The sequence below is a fragment of the Hyaena hyaena genome, unplaced genomic scaffold, assembly GCF_003009895.1.
Source record: "Hyaena hyaena isolate Hyena2069 unplaced genomic scaffold, ASM300989v1 scaffold_860, whole genome shotgun sequence".
Lineage (NCBI taxonomy): Eukaryota > Metazoa > Chordata > Mammalia > Carnivora > Hyaenidae > Hyaena > Hyaena hyaena.
The window spans coordinates 509,207-532,864 of NW_024081493.1; the positions used below are offsets into that span (position 1 = coordinate 509,207).

Here is a 23,658-nt window from a genome sequence, read left to right on the forward strand (position 1 = left end):
CTTCTCTGATCCTGTAACAATCTGAGCTCAAATATTCACTGGAAAAACACTATTTTGTATTGTCCACTTAATTGTCTCTTCCCTTCCATCCATGGTACAAACCCAATATTTATCTTATTTTTTCTCTAGCCTAACACAGTGTCTGGCACTCAGTCTCACTCAATATATAATGGTAGAATAAATAATTGGTAATGTAGGTAAGTAGAGAAAGAAATGGAACAGGAGCCAAAAACTCTGAAGTTAAAGTTCTTCCCAGGATGGCTCTTTTGAATGAACAGATTAACATGGGCAAAGCACATGGTTTATTACTAGGTGACTTGGCTGACTATCACACCCATAAAAGCACCAATGGCATATTCTTATGAGCTCAGAGTAAATAAATGCTCTTGGTCTACCTCCAAGGTACCAGAGGTCAGTGTGACCACTACAAGGGAGATCATCAAAGTGACATGGACCTCCCTGTGAGCCTCCAGTGACCGGTTGCTCACCAACTGAAACTATTTCACAAAGTCATCTTAGAGAAAGGATTATGTTAAAACAACTTCATTGGGTTCATCTAGTAAATGACTTTTCTACTGGTGGGACAGCATCAAGAAAACTGCAATAAGGTAAGAAGGAGCTATTTACACGCTCAACATTCTCCTTTAAAGAGGAAAATGAAGTGCAAACAATATTTAGATGCCCAGAACCCATTAGTCTAGCGGCTTTTCTTTAATCGGTAGTCTTTACCAGCATTAAAAAATTTGGAGGTCTATTTGTCCAGAGAAGACCATCTCAATTCCAGGCAGCTAAACTGCCAGCATTCTCGTGACTTTTTCTCTTTTCTTCTCTTTCTTTTTCTCTTTCTCTCTTTTTCACTCAAACATAACACGGGCACATTTACATGTTTCTGTAGTATGTTTAGATGTGCATAACTCATATGATTCATGGAGCATGAAAAAAATTCCTTTCACATTTGATATAAAATTAGTTACTTTTAATTTGTTATTTGAATGTTGGCAGAAAGTCTTTTTATTGATAGATCTTTAACCTCAGCCTAGATGGAATATCAAGAAAGATGGAAAAAGAATAGGATGATTTAAATTGGGAACAAACTCACAATAGTTAATTACACAAATATTTCTGAGCACTTACTGTGTGTCAGGAACTTTCTAAACTATATGGCCACACACTGAGCAGAAGAGAAGTAACAAAGCTCAGGGTATAAGCTAACTGAATACTTACCTTTTTCAAATAATTATTTCCTACTTAATATTTTAAAATATAAAAATAAATCTTTAGAGTTGCTTTTATTTTCCATGTCACATATAAAGAAGTCAAATTGTTACTGTAAATGTTTCCCTTTATTAGTGCTATTAAGTGTTATTAAAAAGAAATTAATTGATGCCATCTTATTATTAACGATTAGTGGGAAAGTCCATGGGAGTCGCTTAGACTATAACTAACATTTAATAACACTGACATAGGTTATTTGTCCTATTAGAAAGACAAGGAAATAATATGGTTAATGTATTAAAATAAATGTGTATCTAAAGGCAAATACATGCAAAGGAATGGCTAGTAAGCTATGGAATGCAGGTCCATTTGAAAGAGGTCACTAATTCAAGATTATTTAAATCTTACCTTAAAATTTTGGATAGAATTTGCAAAAGATGGAAAACCTGGGAGTATTTCCTAACGATATGAAAAGAAGATAATACATAGAAAAAGAATATAAATTAGGGACAAAAAATCACATAGGAAATAAGAAAAAAACAATGGAGAGGCATCTATCCATAAATAAACAGATGCAAATTTTATGGCTATAGTTACTTTAAGAGATTTTCATACCTTTTGAAAGCATCAAAATGTTCAAATATACTAAGGCAATGTAGTATTCTACTGTTTGGTGTTTTATTTTAATTTGGGGCAATATTTACGTTATAAATGTTTATGTCTTAAAATATTAACCATTTAAATGGTGAACTGCACAAAGATGAGGTATATTAATTCATTTCTTTTCTCAATAAATACATTCATAAGATGTATGTCTGTATCACAATGCCAGTGAAGATGGTGCTGTACTCCTGAAAACAATCCGTAGTATTTGTTGCAGTGGGAGAAGCAAAGACTGAATAAATAATTGAAAATTTAAGAGCTCAGAGAGATAAACTAATAGGCTTATTTTACTTATTTGATGACTGAGCTAATTATTCAAGGAAGACCTTTAGGGAAAAAGTTTATCAGTTTTATTGATTGGAGTAAGAAAGGCATAGCAATGTCTCTTTCTAGTAAAATTAGATTTAATATCATATCTCTAAAGTATCTGCTTTAAATAAACTCATAAAGAAGATACAACAATCAAATATACCAAAAACTGGAAGCCTGGGAGACACACTGATGCCAAACTTTTTTTTTAATTTATTTTAAAAAATTGTTAATATTTATTTACTTTTGAGACAGAGAGACAGAGTGTGAGTGAGGGAGGGTGAGAGACAGAGGGAGACACAGAATCTGAAGCAAGTTCCAGGCTCTGAGCTGTCAGCACAGAGCCTGATGTGGTGCTTGAACCCACAAACTGGGAGATCATGACCTGAACCAATGCCAAGCTTTTTAAAAGAGAATTATAAGAGGGGCATCTGGGTGGTTCAGTGGGTTATTGTCTAACCCTTGATTTCAGCTCAGGTCATGATCACGCAGTTAGGTTTGTGGGATCGAGCCCTATGATGGGCTTCCTGCTGGAAACATGCAGCTGGCTTGTACCTGAATTCTCTTTCTCCCTCTCTCTCTCTGCCCCTCCCCTGCTCTCTCTCTCAAAATAAGCAAATAAACTTAAAAAAATAAAACAAAATAAGTGAGTTAAAATAACTATTTCCTAAGACTTGATTAGACAAACACTAAGTATTTTGAGATGATGGCATCAATAGCCCTAATGTGTACAGTCTATAAAACGATTAAATATAAATAAAGAAAATAAGAACTTTGACTAAATAGAATTAGGTGGCCATTTAGCCGCATTAAGCAAATGGAAGCCCTACATCACAAAAAACCATAAAATTCCTTTTTACATTTTGAAAATATTCATTTTTAGCTTTTACATTACAAATGCCATATTAAAAAAGGAGCAAAGTTTATAATATATTTTCCTTAAAATTAATTTTTGAAATAACCCTGAAGAATCAAATGCATTCTTTTTAGGAAGGGATAGAGAAAACTTTTTAAAAGAACAGTCAGAACTTATTTTCTAGACAATGAAATTAATCTCTTAATAATAAAGTCTCTTTAGTAAAGCATATTAACAAGCCTATGTCAGGAATGTGTGTCTTTCAAATCTTGAAGCGTTTTGGCATTACATTCTTGCTCAGGAGCATTAACAAAAGCACCTCCTTTTGTTTTTCTGACGCTGCCAGTCACAGAGTTTACTCATTTGGAGAGATGATTCATGTCAGAGAAATTAAAACAGTACAGACTCAGAAACCTGATCAGAAGCAAATCCAATTGGGTAATATAAAAACTTTTGATATGAAAATCAGATGGAAAGCTGATTTTCTCATTGCTGTAGGAGGTTAAGTCTAATATGCTTCCTAATAGAGTTTCTTATTCACACAGCAACATCCACACTCGATTCTATTCTCAAAACCCAGAAAGCCCCAAACAACTCCAAAGCACATGCGTCCATCCATGCTAGGATTTGTATAGAAAATCTGTGTTTGCCTCCTGTGGGTCTTCTTAGAAACATTTACTTGGCTAACTACAGATAAGTTACCCGGGTGGTCAGCGTTTCTGCCTGAATCCTGTCAAAGAACAAAACAAGATGTCCTGAAATGATAGCTTTTAAAAACCTAACATAGTTCTATCAAATGCCAGATTACCTTCAACCAAGCAACCTAGGAAACACCAGTTACCATTGTTTTGCTTAATTTTTTATGAAATCACAGACCTCTATTAGTGTAATACCTTTTCCCAAGTGAAAACTTTGGGTTAGGATCCCTTGGCCTTTGCTTCCTTAGACTTGTTGCTAAGTCTATTTAGAAAACATATTAAATGTTTTCCTAGTTTCCTTTTATGATAATCTCAAACTGCTTTGAAAGCTCTGAGACCTGAGAAATGAAATCAGGTAGGTTTTTAACACATCTTGAAAATTCCACTTCTCTCTCTTCCTGTTGTCATTTTATCTTAGAATTAATTTCAAATTCTGTAGTAAAGCTACCTCACTATAATTCAAAAAATAATAATACTTAAAAAATGAGAAGAATGGTATTATTGATTGTTAATGTCCAGGAAAATGGGCACACTGGTGTGCCAGCTGAAGTGTAAAATGGGACAATTTTCTACAGAAAAATTTGAAAAAATCATTTCAAAAAGCAGTAAAGATCTATATTCCATCCAGCTTAGAAATTCCACTTTTAAGAAAGAATCCTAAAACAATGTTCTATTACAGAATTGTTCATAGACACATTTTTTATAATGGCAAAATTCAGAAATTTTCAACAATCAAGATTAATTATTGTACATCTAGATGATGCTCTGGAGAGAATGGCATTAGAAGAATTTTCTATAATGTTAACAGAAAAAAATGATAAAATTTTATTATACTATAATTCTGTTTTTGTTAAAATATTCTGTGTGTCTACATACATATAAAAAACGTTGGGAACTGATGCCAGCATATCAATTTTTATTTCTAGGACAGGGTCTCTCTAGATCAAGTGCAAATAATTTTATTTTTATTATTTCACTTTCTTCCTTTTTATGACAATGAACATATGTCATTTGAGCAGTATAAAAATATGTTATTTGAACTATTGAAATGTTGAAAAAAATCTAATCACAGTGAATAATTAGAAATTTTACAAGTTCGTCTTTCTTCCATATGTTTGTTTTGACTAGACTTATAAAATGAATCTAAAAGTCAAAATTAGATTTTCTCAGATTGAACAGAATATGGGGACTCAAGTTCTAGAAGCACAAATGACACTATACATATAAAATGACTTCACCCTCAGATTACTAAATGACTTTCCCAACACAGCTATCTTTCCTCAAGTTTAATTCATCAGTGCTAATGGTCTAGTATTTATCATTAATAATGCCCTCTGACATATCTAACATACACATCAGAAAAATCTTTCCCTGTAATCTCTGCCCCAATTGGTGACATCCATTCTTTACTCAGTTGCTCTCCTTTTGAAATGTATTCCAAAATAAAATAATAAAATAAGATGTGTTTAAATTTAATTTTTAGAAAGCCGCAAGCTTAAATATCTGAGTCACCATCACTGAGTGCACTATCAGTGCTCAAGGAAGAAAAGTACTTACATCATTCTCTTGCCCATCAGTGCCTGCATTGTGGATGTCAGGGTAATGTTTCAGAAACTGGGCTACGTAGGTCATAATAGACTTCTCATCTGGCTTATCCACATCAACATCTGGAACAACCAGAAACAAATGTGGATAGATTAATTAGCAGTATATACAGTGCTAATCTAATTATACAGAAACCTAGCTAATATGCCAAAAGAGAGTGCCCTCAGTGCAGAAGAAAAATAGAATTAATATTTCAAGACGGTGAGGGAGGGGAAACCAATTTAGTTTGGATGATACATGATGGGAATATTATGACTCAGAAACATGACACATTTTAACTAAGACATTTTAGGAAAGTAATTCCTGTTTACTTTAAATAATCTCAACAGTAATTCATCAGCAATCTGAGATCATCTATGGCTGTTCAGATATTCTATGTCATTAATAACATATAAATAATATGTAAATTTCAGAACTGGGGCTAGTGGGGAGTAAAAAGTGCTTACAGGTAATGATGTGACTATAGAGCCTGTATACTGTATCTGGCCAAATATAGATAAGCTTTCTCTTGCCTCCACAAGTTTTATTTTAGAAAAGAGGGAGATGCCTTATGTTCAGTTCCTTGGATAGCCTCTCCCTTATGCATGTTTCTCTCTAAATTACTACACTTTGAAGAATCAAGTACTTTGAGGCTTGACTCAAACACAGAGCCTGAAAAGATATTTTTAAGTATATAGATGTTTATCTAATAAAACCAGTAAAAATCAGGCAAAGGTATTTATACAAATTTAATCATTGGCTTAGAATGAGGGTAAGACTATCTACATAAAAAGTGCTGAATGTTCTAAATCATCTTTTAACTATTACTTTCAAAGGCAATGAGAAGGCAATTACATTCGGAGATTACAAATACCCACAAAGCAAAAAATATAACCAAACAAAAGCCATGAAAGCCAAAATATAAATGGCCCTAATATTTTGTAATGTTCCTTGTAATGGGAGATAGAATTTCTAGGGACAATCAGTGCCGGATTTAAAAAGTGCTGCGGCTCCAAAGACTTCAAAGGAAATAGTGATCATGTATTCTGGAATGTGCTGGAGAATTCCAAGGTGATTGCAGAAACGACAAGATCACTGGTGTGGAAGGCCCATGTGAAGAATGAGTAAAACTTTCATGAGATGTGAAAGTGGGGAGAAAAAGAAACATTTAACACATGATTTCATAAAATCAGTGCACTTAGATATACATGTAACTAAATCATAAAACAATTGTTATAAAAGAGTTTGGTCTATTTTATCTGTGTTCCTAAAAGTTGGCTAAATAACTTTTTTAAAATTTCTTTTTAAAAATGAATTAATTTTTGTATTTTTAATTTTTTTAACTAAAAAAGTTTAAGCTTGATAACTTTTTGAGGGGGTAGTTTGCATTAGGAAAACAAAAGATCACCTTCTATCTGGTGAATTCATCAGTGCTAGAGGTCCAGCATTTATCAAGATGGAAGCTTTGCACCTGGGCAACCTCCGTTTCTATCATGAAAGAAAAACATTACGCTTCTCTGGTCTAATGGGTATGAAAACACCATTTATACCCTCCTCCTGTCCTACTCTAGGAAAAATGGAGGGCTGTGTGTGTGTGTGTGTGTGTGTGTGTGTGTGGTGCAGAAACAAGGTGGAAAGCCATTGGCTATCTTAGTGAATGTGGGAGGCCCGCTTCAGGTTGCTAAAGTGGCGAGGGATCTCCATGTTGCTCTCATCTCAGGGGAAGCCAACCAGGGCTTTACAGGTATCTGTAATTTTTTGCAGGCACAAGTGTCTCAACTTAGACACTGTTTGAGAGTTAGTCATGCTCACTCTGAAATCTCATCTTTAAAAATCACTTTCTTTCACTGTATTCACTTTTCTGCATCATTAATAGAAATATCTGTAACTGCCAACCCAAATAAAAAATTGTCTGCAGCATTTGGAAAATTCACTCTGAACCCTTTTATTTCAATAAACAATTTATACAGTTTACTAAAGTTTATTAAAGGCATCGAAATTGTCTCTTGAAGATGTGAAGGAATGTAATCTATTCCCATAATGTCTTAAATTCACAGTCTTACCAAAAGGTGCCAGACAATTCTAATGAAAAACAGTAGTTGACCATTGGTGTGGTTTTCCTCATGGACACCAGAACGCTGGATGATTACCAACATGTCTAAGTTCTAATGACCGTTTAAACATAGGATCTTAGGTAATTAATAATCTCTTCTGTCTTCCAGATTCTTTGTTAAATAAGTAATTCTTTCATCCTGGATTTTCTTCTTCCCCCTATTATCCACACACTTCTAAAGTTTTCATTTTACCCTTTACTATGTGGAGTAAGTACACTCACCTGGCTAACACCACCAATGTCAAAGTGCTGTTTGGAACAACAGAGATAGGTTTGCTCCCATATATGATGGCAAATATTTTTCCAAAAGAAAATCAGTACAGGAAGCTACTATTTCTTCCTGCTTTTCTAAAATTGTCTGGCCTCTACTAAGGTCTCAGAAATCATCTGTAATTTCTGCATTTAAGACATAGAAGCCTACTGAGTTGAAGTGTGTGTACAAGAACCAATAATTATTCAACTTACCTTCAGGATCCAGTAGTCTTGGAATTCCTAGTTCTGTTTCAGCAATAGTGAAAGCCTCCTCCAGATTTTCCCGGTTAGATCTGTCTTTCACTTTCTCCAAGTCCACTAGTTCTGGTCGAATGGCATGGATGACTGAATGAAAGGCAACTCCACTTCTCCAGCTCCGCCCAAAGTCCTTTACTTCTATTCCCATCTGCCTTTAATGTGATAAAAAATAAAAATAAAATTTTCCTTTATTTTTTCAATGTTTATTTTTGAGAGAGAGAGAGACAGAGCATAAGCTGGGGAGGGGCAGAGAGAGAGGGAGACACAGAATCTGAAGCAGGCTCCAGGCTCTGAGCTGTCAGCACAGAGCCCGACGAGGGGGTAGAACTCACAAACCGCAGGATCATGACCTGAGTCAAAGTTGGCTGCTCAGCTGACTGAGCCAGCCAGGCACTACCCAAAAATATAGTAAAATGAAATTATGTCACATTTTGAATCTGAATAGGTGATATGCACTTTCCTCAAGGACTAACGCAAAATCCAATCCTCAACAATGACTGATGTGCAGTTAGCTATATCAGTTAGCTGCTTGAAAGAAATTAAGCAAAGAAAAATTTTAGAGGGTAACAAGATGGACAAATTCTAGTTCCATACTTAGAGTTTTCTATATTAGATTTTTCAGTAATTGAGATATTCAATTTAAAGCACATTTTTAAAGGAAACAAATTCAGAGAAAACGTCTGGTAAAATGAAAAAGCGAAAATTATAAAGACCAAAACTGATAGTAATCCATTGTTGTATATTTTTTAAGTATCTAGCACAATTCTTTATTAAAATTTTTAATGTATTTATTTTTGAGAGAAAGAGGCAGTGTAAGCCAGGGAGGGGCAGAGAGAGAGATGGAGACACAGAATCTGAAGCAGACTCCAGGCTCTGAGCTGTCAGCACAGAGCCCAACGCGGGGCTCAAACTCACAAACCATGAGATCATGACTTTAGTCGAAGTCGGACGTTTAACCGAATGAGCCACCCAGGCCCCCCATATTTAGCACAATTCCAATGACAGTGATAAACACTGATGTGTTGCACATGCACAGGTATTAACATACCAAGATAATATGGCTGAATGATATCAAATGCATTAGAATGAACAAATGCAGATGGATGTGATCCTGTCTGTAAATCAATCACACAGGAGCCTATAATCAACATGAGTCCAGAGAAGTTTCCACTTACACCACTGGCCGGTCAAATTGTTTGATCAAATTGGATTTTGTTTTTGTTTTTTTTTTTTTTGTTTTTTTTTTTTTTTTTAGAAAGAGAGACAGAGTACAAGCAGGGAGGGGCAGAGAGAGAGGGAGACAGAGGATCCAAAACTAGCTCTGGGCTATCAGCACAGAGCCTGATGTGGGGCTTGAACTCACAAACCATGAGATCATAACCTGAGCTGAAGTCAGTCGCTTAACTGAGTGAGCCACCCAGATGCCCCTGATCAAATTGTTTTTTAAACTCTGTTTTTGGAATTGCCTTGAGGGCAATTCCCTGATAGCAAATTTTGTTCTTTTCTGGTAGATATGATTAAGTTGAAGCCAGTTATGATACTTAAGAATTAATTCAAGTTGGTAGTAATATTTTGTTATTGAAAATAATAGTGATAGAAAATCACAATGAATTTTTTTCTATGTGTAACTTATCAACTATATACATAGGCAGCTCCAAAAAGTAAGTTGCAAAGATGTCTTTGACCAACATCCTTTGGTTAAGTCTGATGCCTTTAAAGGTGATCAATTAATTAGATGACATTCAATGGATAAATATCCTGGCAGTCTCTTTTAAAAAAAATGTTTTTAAGTCTTATTACAGCTATTTCTAAATGAAGCAGAGGTAACACTACCCAATTCTTTGTTTTTCACTATATTCTCAACATTTCCATGAGCCATAAGATATATTTGACAACACTAATATACAAAGTTGATAAATGCCCTTAAGTTTTATCTCTGCAATCTAAAAAGTCACTTTAAATCCTGTTTTACCAATGTACATTCAGCTTGCATAAAATACACTTAAATACAAATAAATATTTTATATATGATTGATACATTAATACAAGTTAATAAATGCTCTTAAATTTTATCTCTGCCAGCTTAAGTTTCACTTTAAATCCTGTTTTACCAATGCACATTCATTCTTCATTAAACATGTTAAAAACAGCATCACTGGATCTCCTCACTGGCTTCATAAATAAATATTTTCAAATAATTTTGTAAGATTTCAGGAGTTGTAAAGTAACTTTGTATCTTTTCTTAGTTCTTTCGCTTTCCATCCCTGGTAGCATGCGTATAATACTTTCAGCCAAAGTCTGGCACACCAGCAGACACCCACCCAGGTGCATTCTTGTTAGCTCTTTGCTTCTTCACAAACTTAAAGAGACTTGGACACATCACTTAAAGAAGTAATGAAGTATATACAGTTTATAGGCATTTCTGATCTCTGATATGTTTTACCTTCAATCATTTTGGATGGATCTGGCTGTACATGCCTTCATTTGTTTCATTATCTTATTAAGTTTTGTCTTAAAATACCATTGTGTTTCTTAGACATCTCAAAACAGGTATGCAAATCTCAGATATGCTATAGTTTAATGCTTTCATGTCTGAGAGAGTATATAGGAGATAAAATTGGTTAAAAAAAAGAGAGAGAAGGCTGAATTATGTTGCATTACTAAAACAGTTTTTTATTTACTTCTGACATATTTTAAAATTTTATATGAAACCAGTGACTACATTCCGATGATATGTCTGGTGTTTACTAGATGTTTTGTCCTTTCTTGTCATCTTCAGTCTTCCAGGGCTGATAAACATTCAGACCACAGAGTCTCACAGATTATAATTCTAAAAACAAGTCATATACTGAAAGGGGTATAGATTCTAGTCTTTTATCCATAGCAGGTAAAAAAAAAATTGCTTGAAAAATACATACTGGGAGAGTGTAAACCAAAAAAAGCAGCTTTTAGAAAAATTATCAACGATTTGGCTGGCATAAAGGAATCACATGTTCATCACAAAACTTTTATGCTAGAGAAGTCATCTCCCCAAATCTCTACATTTTATGCAGCTGTAAAATAAATGGATCTCACTGATAACGTTGATGCATGGAAAACCCTTGGATCCATCCATCTGGACATTTATACAGATAAGGAAAATACAACTTCCACTGATATTACAAATATAAGTTGCAGGAGTGACTTTTAGTTATTACTGGATTCCTGCACAGCTCTGGGATATCCAGATGTAGAACAAAACCAATGCAGAAAAACTCCAATAGCATTCAATTTCAGTTTACTTCAAGCAAGTATAATATTAAGTGAAACCAATTTATTTTAATTTTTTTATGTTTTATTTGTTTTTGAGAGAGAGAGAGAGCAGGAGAGAGACAGAAAGAGAGGGAGACACAGAATCCAAAGACAGGCTCCAGGCTCTGAGCTGTCAGCACAAAGCCCAACACGGGGCTTGAACCCACAAACTGAGAGATCATGATGTGAGCTGAAGCCAGACGCTTAACCGACTGAGCCACCCAAGCACCCTGAAACCAATTTATTTTTGATTAATTTAATGTTGTGCGAAGCAATGGGCAAGAGAATATCACATTGACATTATTACAAAGTTTTACTGCAATAGCATCATGACAAGTGTCCTAGCACGTGGTCACTTTTATCTTCTCCCTGCCCAATTAGCTGCAGAAGAGATTAGTAATTGCCACTAGAGATAAAGGGAAACAATATACTGGCAATGTGGGCAGGTTTTTAAATTTTCATTTCTACTACACATTCCAAAAAGCTTTGCCTTCAAAAATATTTTTGAGTACAAGTTGAATCATAAAAATATACCCCAAATTAGAAAACCACCAACAGACTAAAAGTTAAACCAAACTGTATAAAATAGTAACACTAATTACATCTTTTCTATGTTTAATTTTTCTCTATTTTTGCTCTTCAAACGCTTTAAAAATAGAACTCCCTATGTTTAGTGCTTCAATATTTTATAATGATAAATGCTTGTTTAAAACTATTTTTCAGAAGTAGGGAATAAGATTCAGATTAGATTTAGGCACACAAAAACAAAACAGAAAGTGAGTTAATTTGACACGTCACTTAGGAAAATCATACAAAAGCACAACTTCTTTGTGAAGAAATCTTACCACTGACCACACCAGACCACAGTACACTGGTTATTGACACTTACTCCTTGAGAGAAGTAATATTCTATCTGGCATTATGTACATGAATGTACACACATATAAATTTATTATGCCCAGAAGCAAATCCAGTCTATCAGCTGAAGCTGACAAAGGAATCTATATTAGACCCATGGAAAAAAATTAAAGATAAAATTGCTAGAACATTTTGGGAAACAAAAAATTATATAATTACTTTAGAACGGGGACCTGAGTTCATATTAATATCAAATAGAACTTAATAGTCTTATGAAGAAATGATCACATTTAAACTTCTTATTTGTGTAAAGATTATTTAATAAAAGCAGGATGTCCAGGGGCTCCTGGGTGGTTCAGTCGATTAAGCATCTGAGTTTTGGTTTCCACTCAGGTCATGCATGATCTCATGGTTTGAACCCTGTATCGGGCTCTGTGCTGACACCACAGAGTCTGCTTGCAATTCTCTCTCTCTCTGCCCTCTCCACTCACTCTTATGTTCTCTCTCTCAAAATAATACATAAACATTAAAAAAAAGTCAGTCTAAACAATGATCTAAATAGATTAGCCCTCACATTATCAAAATGTAGAGTTGTCAAAAAAAAAATTGGGCTCAATCACATGAATAATGAAGGAATTAATTTGATTACAGCACTTCCTGAGAGTGTTAGTGATGATTTGTTTATATTTTAATTCAAGGAAAGAATTTAACAGCTGGAAGCAATCCCTTCACCCAAATGTCTCTTCAAATTCTGCAACACTGGAAAGTGCACTCAGCAATAAATTGGTAACTTAAATTATTCAAGGGTTTCGAATTTAAACAAACTCCTGGCACTTACTTGGCTACTGTGTACTGAACCCACTTTAACAAAGCTTTCTTAGCATTTCCTTGGATCTTGGTGGCCACCTTCCGTTTACTTGGGGGGCTGGCGGTCTCTGCGCTGACCATGCTGTCCACAGACGATGTGCTGCCAGACAGGGACTGCAGCTGCGGTAGGTTGCTGGTCAGCTCCTCAATCTGTGAATTAACAGTGAGCAAAAATATAAGAACTGTCTTGTTATTCCCTTGGATGTTCTACTTTTCCAGCAAAAAGTGATTTAAACTCACACCCTCGACACCATTGACAATGCAAGCCCTCAAGGGCACGATTGTCAGGCTACCCTTCTTTGTACTTCCGGTTGCATCTAAGACTATGTTACACACAGTAACAAATGCTTGTTACATACACGAATAAAGGAATAGAGTAAAACCTAATGGTTGTCCAAACCCATAGAATGGACACCACCAAAGTGAACCATAATGTAAACAATGGTCTTTGAAAGATAATGATGTGCCAACACAAGTTCGTTAATTGTAACAAAGGTATCACTCCATGAAGGATGTTGGTTATGGAAGAGGCTACTCATGTGTGGAACACAAGGTGTATGCTGGGAAATCTCTGTACTTTTTGCTCACTTTTGTGGTAAACCTAAAACTGCTCTAAAATATCATGTCTATTTGTTTTAACACCAACCTAATGACTAGAGAACTTATTCTAGATGGAATGGTGAGTTAATTTCTCCCCTTAATGTCTAATAGCATAAAACTGTTCCCTTCCAGGGAACAAAAATGTTCCTAAACTCTGTCTACACCAATATTTCATCTCCATTGTTCTCTGCTCATTTTTCAGACTGAGTACCTATGCCATAATGTTTGGGGGTGGGGTGGTTCATATATGACATATAGGACATATTTTCCTTCCTTTGCAGGGAAGACGAAATTGTTCTGCTAACAAGAACAACAAAAGGTACATGTGAAGGTCACATTTCTGCTAACACAAGGATCAATCCCCAAGGTAGGGCAAAGGAGAGTATTACTAAAATTTCCACCACTGCCTTCATCCATGACATTATATCAACTGCAAAGGAAATTATAGTTCAGTACCTGGAAGTACAGAATAATGGTCCACATCAATCCAAGAACTATTGATGGTCGGCCATCAGCTATATCAGTGGAGTTAATGTTGACTAGTTTAATCTGTTAAAAAAAAAAAAAACTCTACTAGTAATGTACTAGAAGATTATAGACCATTTAATTATGCAATTAGGACTTTATTAGACATCAGCATCATTTGGTCATGCCTGTGTAGTAGGACACAAGAGTAAGTAGGGTAAGCCATCAGAACAAACAAGCACATGGTTTCTGTGGAAATTTCAGGAGCATTCATTAGGTGCACACAATAAAAACAACCATGGAATGAATTTCAAAAATTTCTCTAAAGTTGAAAAAATATGATATCATGCAAGGGATTACCAACAAAACACCAGACAGAAAAAAAAAAGATAAAGGTGGGGGTTATTTTTTAGATTCAGAAGTTGACTGGAACTTAAAAGAAACTATAATCAGTAGTTTAAGAAAATGCACTTACTTTGAAGTTTGTTACCAAATAGCATGACACTTATGTTCTTTTTAACCTATAAAAGTCAGGAGTTAAAAAATTCTAAAATTTGTACTAACCGGCGATCCTCTGTATATGGACTGACATGAAAGAAAAGGGGAGAAGGTGATATACATACATAAATAATTTTTCAAAATCAGTATCACTTGCTTAAAGGGGATAAAAATGTAGACAGTAAATTGAGAGCGTGATTTGGGGAATACATTTTAAAGACCCAGGAAAGCCAAGAAATAATAAAGTAGAAGAGAGTGTTAGGGTTCAGTTCCCTACTTTTCGGCACTGGTAACTATAAAGCATTCATGATAGATGTTAACCTGTCTACAGTTGCCCCCAATTATTTATTTCAATACCTCCCCAAGTATTAAAAATGGTATTTCCTAAATCCCAGCAAAATGGACTGTATGGTTAAGTCCATCTCAGCCAATCATGATAGAACACAATTAACAACTGCTCAATGCCCTCTTCATAGTCCCTAAACAAATTAGAAAAAAAATAATCAAGTATTCTGCAGATTTCTAGTTCAATAATTCTATGACAAGACTTAATAAGGTGTATTATTAATAATAAAGCTCAGAAGTTTGTAAATGGTTTACTTTAAAAAATTATCAGATGCAAAAAACCTTTAATTAGTTTAAATTTACTAGCTATATATAAGAGGACTAGAGTAAAGGCTAGCATGAAAATCACTGCAAATCATTTGAAATATACCTATGGGATTTTGTCTCAGTGGTAAAATTAATTTATCAGGCTTAGAGACAGAAAAAACTGAGAATTTCCATAAATTGCAAACATATGTGTCTACTTCTTTTAAACATAGCACAGCATAGGACACATAACACATGTTTTTAGAAAATAAAGAATATCACATTTTTCATTTTGTGACAGAAACATATTGCAATGTCCATAATCATTTTGATTACTCTTGTTTACACCTTCTCTAGAATTTTCTCCACCTCCATTTTAGTATGCATGTAGCACAGATATATAATACATGCTAACAACCATAAGATTTATGTCTTCCATAAAGGGCAGATTATTTCTCTTTCTTTATATATCACTCTTTTTAAAAATGGTTAAGTTGAATTTCTTACCTCAATCCAGCTCTAACTTTACTATGAACGTAACATATTCTACTTATAATAGTACCTAAAAATATCTCACTCAACTCCTAAAGAAAAAATGTTTTTCAGGGGTGCCTGGGTGGCCCAGTTGGTTAAGAGGCCGACTTCAGCTCAGGTCTTGATCTCATGGTTCATGGGTTGAAGCCCCACATTGGGGCTGACAGCTCAGTGCCTGAGTCTGCTTTGGATTCTGTGTCTCCCTCTCTCTCTGCCCCTCCCCACTCATGCTCTATCTTTCTCTGTCTCTCAAAAATAAACATTAAATATAATAATAATAACTTAAAAAAGAAAAAATGCTTTTCCTAGTTATTTTTTCCTCTTAAAAACTGTATGTTCCATAATGGGCTTATGGAGCACAGATTTATTTGTTCCTGTTTGTTTGTTTGTTTGTTTGTTTCACCTCCCCTCCCTTGCAAAATCTTATTAAACTTATTCTATTAAATTCTTAATAGCCTAGGAGAGTGGGGTGGGCAAAGAGACACATCTGAAGAGGCAAGAATTCCCGGAAACCAGAAAGAGAATGAAATCACAAGGATGGACCTCACCTTCAACCTACTGACCTAGAGGCTACAGGAATGCAGCCCAAAAATCTGCTTTAACAAAACCTCTAGGTTTTGTTGATTCTAATGTATGTCAGTGTTTGAGAATCCCATACTAGACAATTGCATTTGGCCCATGAAATTTCAAGAAGTTTGATTTTGCAAGCTAGAGGCCCATGTGGCCTGAATTTGTGGTCCCCCCCAAATTCACATGTTGAGGCCCTAAACCCCAATGTTACTATATTTAGAGACGGGGCCTTTAAGGACGTAATTAAGGTTAAATGAAGTAATAAGAGTGGGCCCTAATCCAATAGGGCTGGTATCTATGGGAAGAGGAGACATTGGAGCTCTTTCTCTCCACACCCACACAGAGAAAAGAGCCAGGGGAGGACACAGTGTGTGTCTGTCTGTAAGCAGGAAGAGATGAAGAGACCAACTCTCCTGGTACCTTGATCTTAAACCTCTAGCCTCCAAAACTGTGAAAAAATAAATTTCTGTTATTTAAGCCATCCACTCTGTGGTAGTGCTGTGGTAGCCATAGCATTCTAATACAAGGCCCACAGATATTTCCAAAAAATATTCAAAATATTGGGGAATAAATTTCAAAAAAAAACTTTAAATGGAAACTCCAGATTACTAGTGTTTCTTGATATATTGGAAAACCTAACAAATAGATGCACTGCCACTTTATGCGAGTTGCCTTCTACAATGAATGTGGGGTAGACCATTCTAATCAATGATACAGGAAGCCAACGACCTGAATTACTTAATAAACAAAAATAAATAATTAAATTTCAATAAAATCCAGATTACTGACTTTTTTTGTTCAGCTGGAAAATCTGGGATCACTGTGCTTGGTTTCACTGAGGCAATGAGTGAGAACTGAATGTTTGCTTCCATCTTGCAGACAGGGCACAAGGCTGCTTCATTCTCCTGTTTCCACAGGTAACCTCTAACTCGCTTCATCTTTTAGATCACCTATCCAACTTCACAGGAATCTAAACTTACACTCCTTGTCTGCACAAAGGGAAACTTTGGGAAAGGTGGTCAGCGGTTGGCTCCTTGTGGTACTGTTCAGAAGGACCCAGCATACACCTCACTGGAGAAAGACACTGGGGGAAATGGTGTTGGATCTACTCATTAGAGTCACATTAACATGGTTCCTATTAGGTATTAATGTACGCTTTTTCAACTGCCCTGTAAACAAATGGAAAAGAAACACAATGGTAGAGTTTTCTCCAGTAAAACTTGAGGAGTGCCTTCTTCATTATTCCTTAAATCAAGCTACAATCTAAGGACTAAACTAACGTCCTATTATTTAAAGAAAAAAAAAATCTAAGCAGAGGGCAAGGTAAGTCCAAAGGTCAAAGACAAATTCCTGAAAATGCATTTGAAATGGAAGTTCTTAAATTATAAAAATAAATAAGTAAGTAAATAAATAAATAAAGAGTAAATAGTGGGCACCAAAAACCCTTAAAAAACTCATTCCTCCTCACAGTCAATTTTTATTACTTAGGATTGTTCTTTGAAAATGATCTTGCGTAAAACAAGTGTTCTGTGAAAAGAAGACTCTTTGGTCCTCTTTGCAAACAATGGCTTTATAGTCCTTAAGTTTTCTCCAAGACGTTAATAAGGGGAATTTTTTTTATATTCTAGTCAATGAAGGATACCTCAGAATAGAGTAGGACACTATTGTTACAAAGGGAAAATGGTAGACTGAATAATTTGGAAAACTATAAATATATTTTTCAATAGGCTTTTTCAGCTTTCTAGGAAAAAGTCTTGGAAGAAGCTATGGAAAAAGAAAAACACTCCATTTATAATGATATTACAGTGATCTGGAAACAATGAGTACATTCTGTAAGAAGCTAATATTGTTGGAGCACTTGGGTGGCTCAGTTGGTTAAGCATACGACTTCAGGTCAGGTCATTATCTTGTGGTTCATGGGTTCAAGCCCCTGTAGTGCTCTGTGCTGACAGCTCAGAGCCTGGAGCCCGCTTCAGATTCTTTGTCTCTCTCTCTCTCTCTCTGTCCCCCTTCTGCTTACACTTTCTCTCTCTCTCTTTCTCTCAAAAATAAACAAACATTTAAAAAAAGAAGCGAATATTGTTTTTTTCTACCATCTTAACATCCAGAATCTCTCTTTGGCATAGAGTCTGCACAACTGACTAGACTTTATATTGTTTCATCGTACTACCACCTGATCAAAATACAAATTATTCACTGAATAGAATCAAGTATTTTTGTTTTTTCAGAGTTCCTGTCATAAAGAAAGTATTCAAATATGCATTTGTACAGTTAATAAATTAATTTAGTGCATATAGACTTAGAAGGTAATAGTTGAATCATTCTACTTTCCAGGAGTATTTTCCACAGACACCTGAATTCCCACAAGTTCAGAAAAGGCTAAATCTAAAAGGGTTCTTGCAACCCATTTGGAAGAGAATATGGCAATACCTAATAAAGCTACATATACACTTGACTTTTGACCCAGCAATCACACTTGAAAATACACTTCCAATAATATGAAAGTACTATGCATAGCCATTAATTGCATGTTTTGGTTGCAAAATACTAGAAACAACCTAAATTCTCATTCATAAGAGAGTCGTTGAATAAACTCTGGCACCTCCAACTATTGGAATGCTATGCAGCTGTGAAAATGAATGAGGAAAATCTCCATGAACTGGACTGGTTTGAATGATTTCTAGGATATAGTGTTAAGTGAAAAACCATAGTGCAAGAGTGTTTTCTACGATGTTACCCTTCATGTAAAAAAAATGGTGTATGAAAATACATCTGCACATTTGTGCAAAAGAAATGTAGGAAGAATAAATCAGAAGCTAGAGAGCTTGGTTACCTAAGATGAGATAGGGAATGGAAGGAAGAGGGATGAGAATGCAATAGTAGAGATAAAGAGGGGGTGCCTTCTCTACATGTTAACTTTTACACTTGGAACCATGATAATGTCTAGTTCCTCTAAATAAAAAATAATAATAATCAAAGTCAACGAGGATGCGTGTACAGGCAGGAGTGTTACTTAAAATGAATCTGACTTGATTGCCTAACTTTTACAAATGAATAACATAATCACACTGACGGGAACAAAAAAGAACAGAAGTAACCTAAGTCTATTTGGAAAACAGTCTTTTGACTAAATGCTGTAATACTAAAGATCAAAAGAACTCTACATGCACACTGTCCTACAGTTAGTAAATCCATTTATCAGAGGGATGTGGTGAGCAATTATTATACTATTTTATGTCTATACTAGGATTGAAAAATAGGTGAATACATTGTAGATGAGAAACAGGTGTCTCATTTTCAGAGAAAACAGAAACAAATAAGCATGGAAGCCTGTAACTGACCTTGTGGTATTAGACTGGAATCAGAAGTATCAGTTTAAACTAAGGGTTTACACACACACACACACAGGAGAAGGAGAGAGAGAAAAGAGAGAAAGCAGATGTATGTGCACACTTGGGTTAGTAAACACTGATATCTTCTAGATCTGTCTGTTGAGAGGGCCGAAGGGCAATGAAACTTCAGTAGCAAGTTTCAGAGCACACCTAGCATGTAAATGCCACTCACTAATAAAAGGAACAAAGCCTGCTTAGGGAAGTGGTTGATTCCAGAACTGGGGAAGGGAAAATATAAGGTAAGTATGGAAACTCTGTAGTTCCAAAAAATAAGGAAATGCTTGAAAAAGGGTGAGGCCATATCAAAAGAGTATGGGAGCATCCTGCAGGAACTCTTAATGGCCAAAGCAGGAACAATTTGAGCATCAGAATAATAGTAATAGTAATAATAATAATAATAATAATAAATACAATATATGAATTTGGGGAGGGCGACATAATTCAGCTTACACCAGAGAGCAACACTAAACCATCCTGCTCACCTACAGAACTTATTTGAGGATTAACACAACAATCTGCACAACCTGAACCAAGAACTCGGCAGGTACGGAGCGCGGAGAGGTGAACTGGGTGACAGAGAAGTCGTGGAGGACAGGGAGATGTTCTTGCTTGCGGAGAGAGAACAGAGACAGGGAGAGAGTATGGGAAAGCATCTCCTCCCCCTCCAAAAAAAATCAGCTGGAGAGAAAAGAAAGAATACACAAGGGACTGAACAAAAAGGGGAGAAAGGAGAAAAGAGAGGATTTACATTCCATTATGACTCTATTAATGGGGAGCACAGAGTCTTAAACACCACAGCTCAACACCTGGCAGTGTTCTGGTGGGGAGGGCGAATTCCCAGGAGGAGAGAGTGAGATCCAAGGGTCCTCGGGCCTCACAGGAAGAGGTGGTTCCCCTGCTGGGAGGACATTTGGTAGAGGCTGTGCGGCCACCCTACAGGCAAAGGTCCCAGCGAATCTTAGAGAACACCAAATTCGCTGGTGTGGAACAAGGACATTAACGGGGAAGCCTGGCACCAGGTGTGTGTTGTGATTTACCATAATCCCTGAAACGCTGCTGCTACACAATCGTGTGAACTTTTTCTGGGGAGGGCTAGCACCCAGCCGCAGTCTCTGGGCATCAGCAGCAGCACGGTCCCACATGTGTTCCTGGGTGCGGCTGGCACCTGGCCATTGCTCAGCAAGACCCTCCCTCAGAAGGTCTGAGTGAGTCAAAGCCATAGTCCCTCAGAAGTGAGGTGACGGGAAACAGCCGCATCTGAGATAAAACTCAGGAGAGAAGTGCTGTCTGGAAGCCGGACTTGGTCACAGACAGTGTAAAAGCGGGTAGTGGATGGAAGATGGAGAACAAAGGAGGGGTGCTAGATTGCCTGTCAGGAGAAAACAGAGGTCTGATACAAGAGACTGGGTCCTGGGTGACGTCATTTTCACCTCCCACACTTGCACATACATACCTACAGGCCCACAGCAATTAACCTCAGTAAGCTAAGCAGCACCATCTAGTGGAGAACAGACCCATTACCCTAAGCCCGCCCAACTGGGCCAACCTTGCTCTTCAGGAACACCACAAGTCTCTCTGCTGCTTAGTTTATGGATTATAAAGTTCTTTATAGTTTGACGTCTAGGGGAAGCCAATGTAATATCAATCGTATTTCAGTTGGTTCACTTGTCCATCTATTCAATTTTTTCTTATTTTTGAATACAGAAAGAGAAAAAAATTATTTTTATTTTCCATTTTTATAAAAAATATTTTTAATTTTGTCTACTATATTTTTTTACTTTTTTGTAAATTTTTCAAATTCTATTTTACTTCCATCATTTCATTTTGTTCTATTTTATTGTATTCATTTTTTCAAATTTTCACACATTTTCCTTTTTTTCTTTTTCCTTTTTTTTCTTTTCTAGGATCTAGTATCCTTTATTTGATTTTTTGTACGTTGTTTTTAATTTTTTTATTTTAAGTTTTTAACTTTTTGATTCCTTTTCTTCCTTCAAAATGATGAAACAACGGAATTCACCCCAAAAGAAAGAACACGAAGAAACGACAGCCAAGCTTAATCAACACAGATACAAGCAAGATGTCTGAACCAGAATTTAGTATCACGATAATAAGAAAACTAGCTGGGGTTGAAAATGGATTAGAATACCTTTCTATGGAGATAAAAGAAGTAAAAGCTAGTCAGGATGAAATAAAAAATGCTGTAACTGAGCTGCAATCTCGAATGGTTGCAGTCCATTCTCTCCAGCAAGGAGGGATGAAGCAGAGCAGTGAATCAGCAATATAGAAGACAAACTCATGGAGAACAATGAAGTAGAAAAAAAGAGGGAAACTAAGGCAAAAGAGCAGGATTTAAGAATTAGAGAACTCAGTGACTCATTAAAAAGGAATAACTTCAGAATCATAGGGGTCCCAGAAGATGAATAGAGGGAAAAAGGGGTAGAAGGTTTATGTGAGCAAATCATAGGGGAAAACTTTCCTAGCCTGGGAAAAGTCACAGGCATCAAAATCCAGGAAGCACAGAGAACTCCCATTAGATTCAACAAAAACTGACCATCAACAAGGCTTATCACAGTCAAATTCACCAAATACTCAGGCAAGGAAAGAGTCACGAAAGCAGCAAGGGAAAAAAGTCCTTCACCTACAAGGGAAGACAGATCAGGCCTGTAGCAGACCTATCCACAGAGACATGGCAGGCTAGAAAGGCATTGCAGAATATATTGAATGTACTGAATTGGAAAAATATGCAGCCAAAAATTCTTTATCCAGCAAGGCTGTCATTCAAAATAGAAGGTGACATTTAAAAAATTTCCCAAAACAAAAATTAAAGGAGTTTGTGACCACAAAACCAGCCCTGCAGAAATTTTAAGGGGGATTCTCTGAGGGGAGAAAAGAAAAAAAAAAGACCAAAGCAACAAAGACTAGAAAGGACCAGAGAACACCACCAGAAACTCCAACTCTACAGGCAACATAATGGCAATAGATTCATATCTTTCAGTACTCACTCTAAATGTCAATGAACTAAATGCTCCAATCAGAAGACATAGGGCAACATAATGGATAAGAAAACAAGATCCATCTCTATGCTGTATACAAGCGACACACTTTAGACCTTAAGACACCTTCAGATTGAAAGTAAGGGGATGGAGAACCATCTATCATGCTAATGTTGGCCGAAAGAAAGCTAGAGTAGCCATACTTATATTAGACTATCTAGACTTTAAAATAAAGACTGTAACAAGAGATGGAAGGGCATTATATCATAATTAAGGGACCTATCCACCAAGAAGACCTAAAAATTATAAATATTTATGCTCCAAATGTGAGAGCACACAAATATATAAATCAGTTAATCACAAACATAAAGAAATTCATTAATAATAATACCATAATAGTAAGAAACTTCAACATTCCACTTATAGCAATGGACAAACCACCTAAACAGAAAAATCAACAAGGAAATAATGGCTTTGAATGACACACTGGACCGGATGGACTTAACAGATATATTCAAAACATTTCATCCTAAATCAGTAGAATGAACATTCTTCTCCAGTGCACATGGAACATTTTCCAGAAAAGATCACATGCTAGGACACAAATCAGCCCTCAACAAGTACAAAAAGACAGATCATACTACAACGCCATGAAACTCAAAATCAACCACAAGAAAAAAATGTGGAAAGATCACAAATACTTGGAGACTAAAGACCATCCTACTAAAGAATGAATAGGCTAACCAAGAAATTAAAAAGTACATTGAAGCCAATGAAAATGATAGCACCACAGCTCAAAACCTCTGGGATGCAACAAAGGCAGTCATAAGAGGGAAGTATATAGCAATCCAGGCCGCCCTAAAGAAGGAAGAAAGGTCTCAGACACACAACCTAACCATACACCTTACAGGGCTGGAAAAAGAACAGCAAATAAAACCCCAAACCACCAGAAGACAGGAAATAATAAAGATTAGGGCAGAAATCAATGCTATCAAACAACAATAACAACAACAACAAAACAAACAAACAGTAGAATAGATCAATAAAACCA

The 23,658-nt window shown here is 35.9% G+C and overlaps 1 protein-coding gene across 1 annotated transcript in view; it reads right to left on the reverse strand.

The window, feature by feature from the left end:
* Positions 1-23,658, reverse strand: part of SYNE1 (spectrin repeat containing nuclear envelope protein 1) — a 461,288-nt gene that overhangs the window by 334,581 nt on the left and 103,049 nt on the right. Inside the window, 4 exon segments of the mRNA XM_039220107.1 lie at positions 5,299-5,408; positions 7,904-8,100; positions 12,936-13,114; positions 14,021-14,113. Of these exon segments, the coding sequence (XP_039076038.1) occupies positions 5,299-5,408; positions 7,904-8,100; positions 12,936-13,114; positions 14,021-14,113 (579 nt within the window).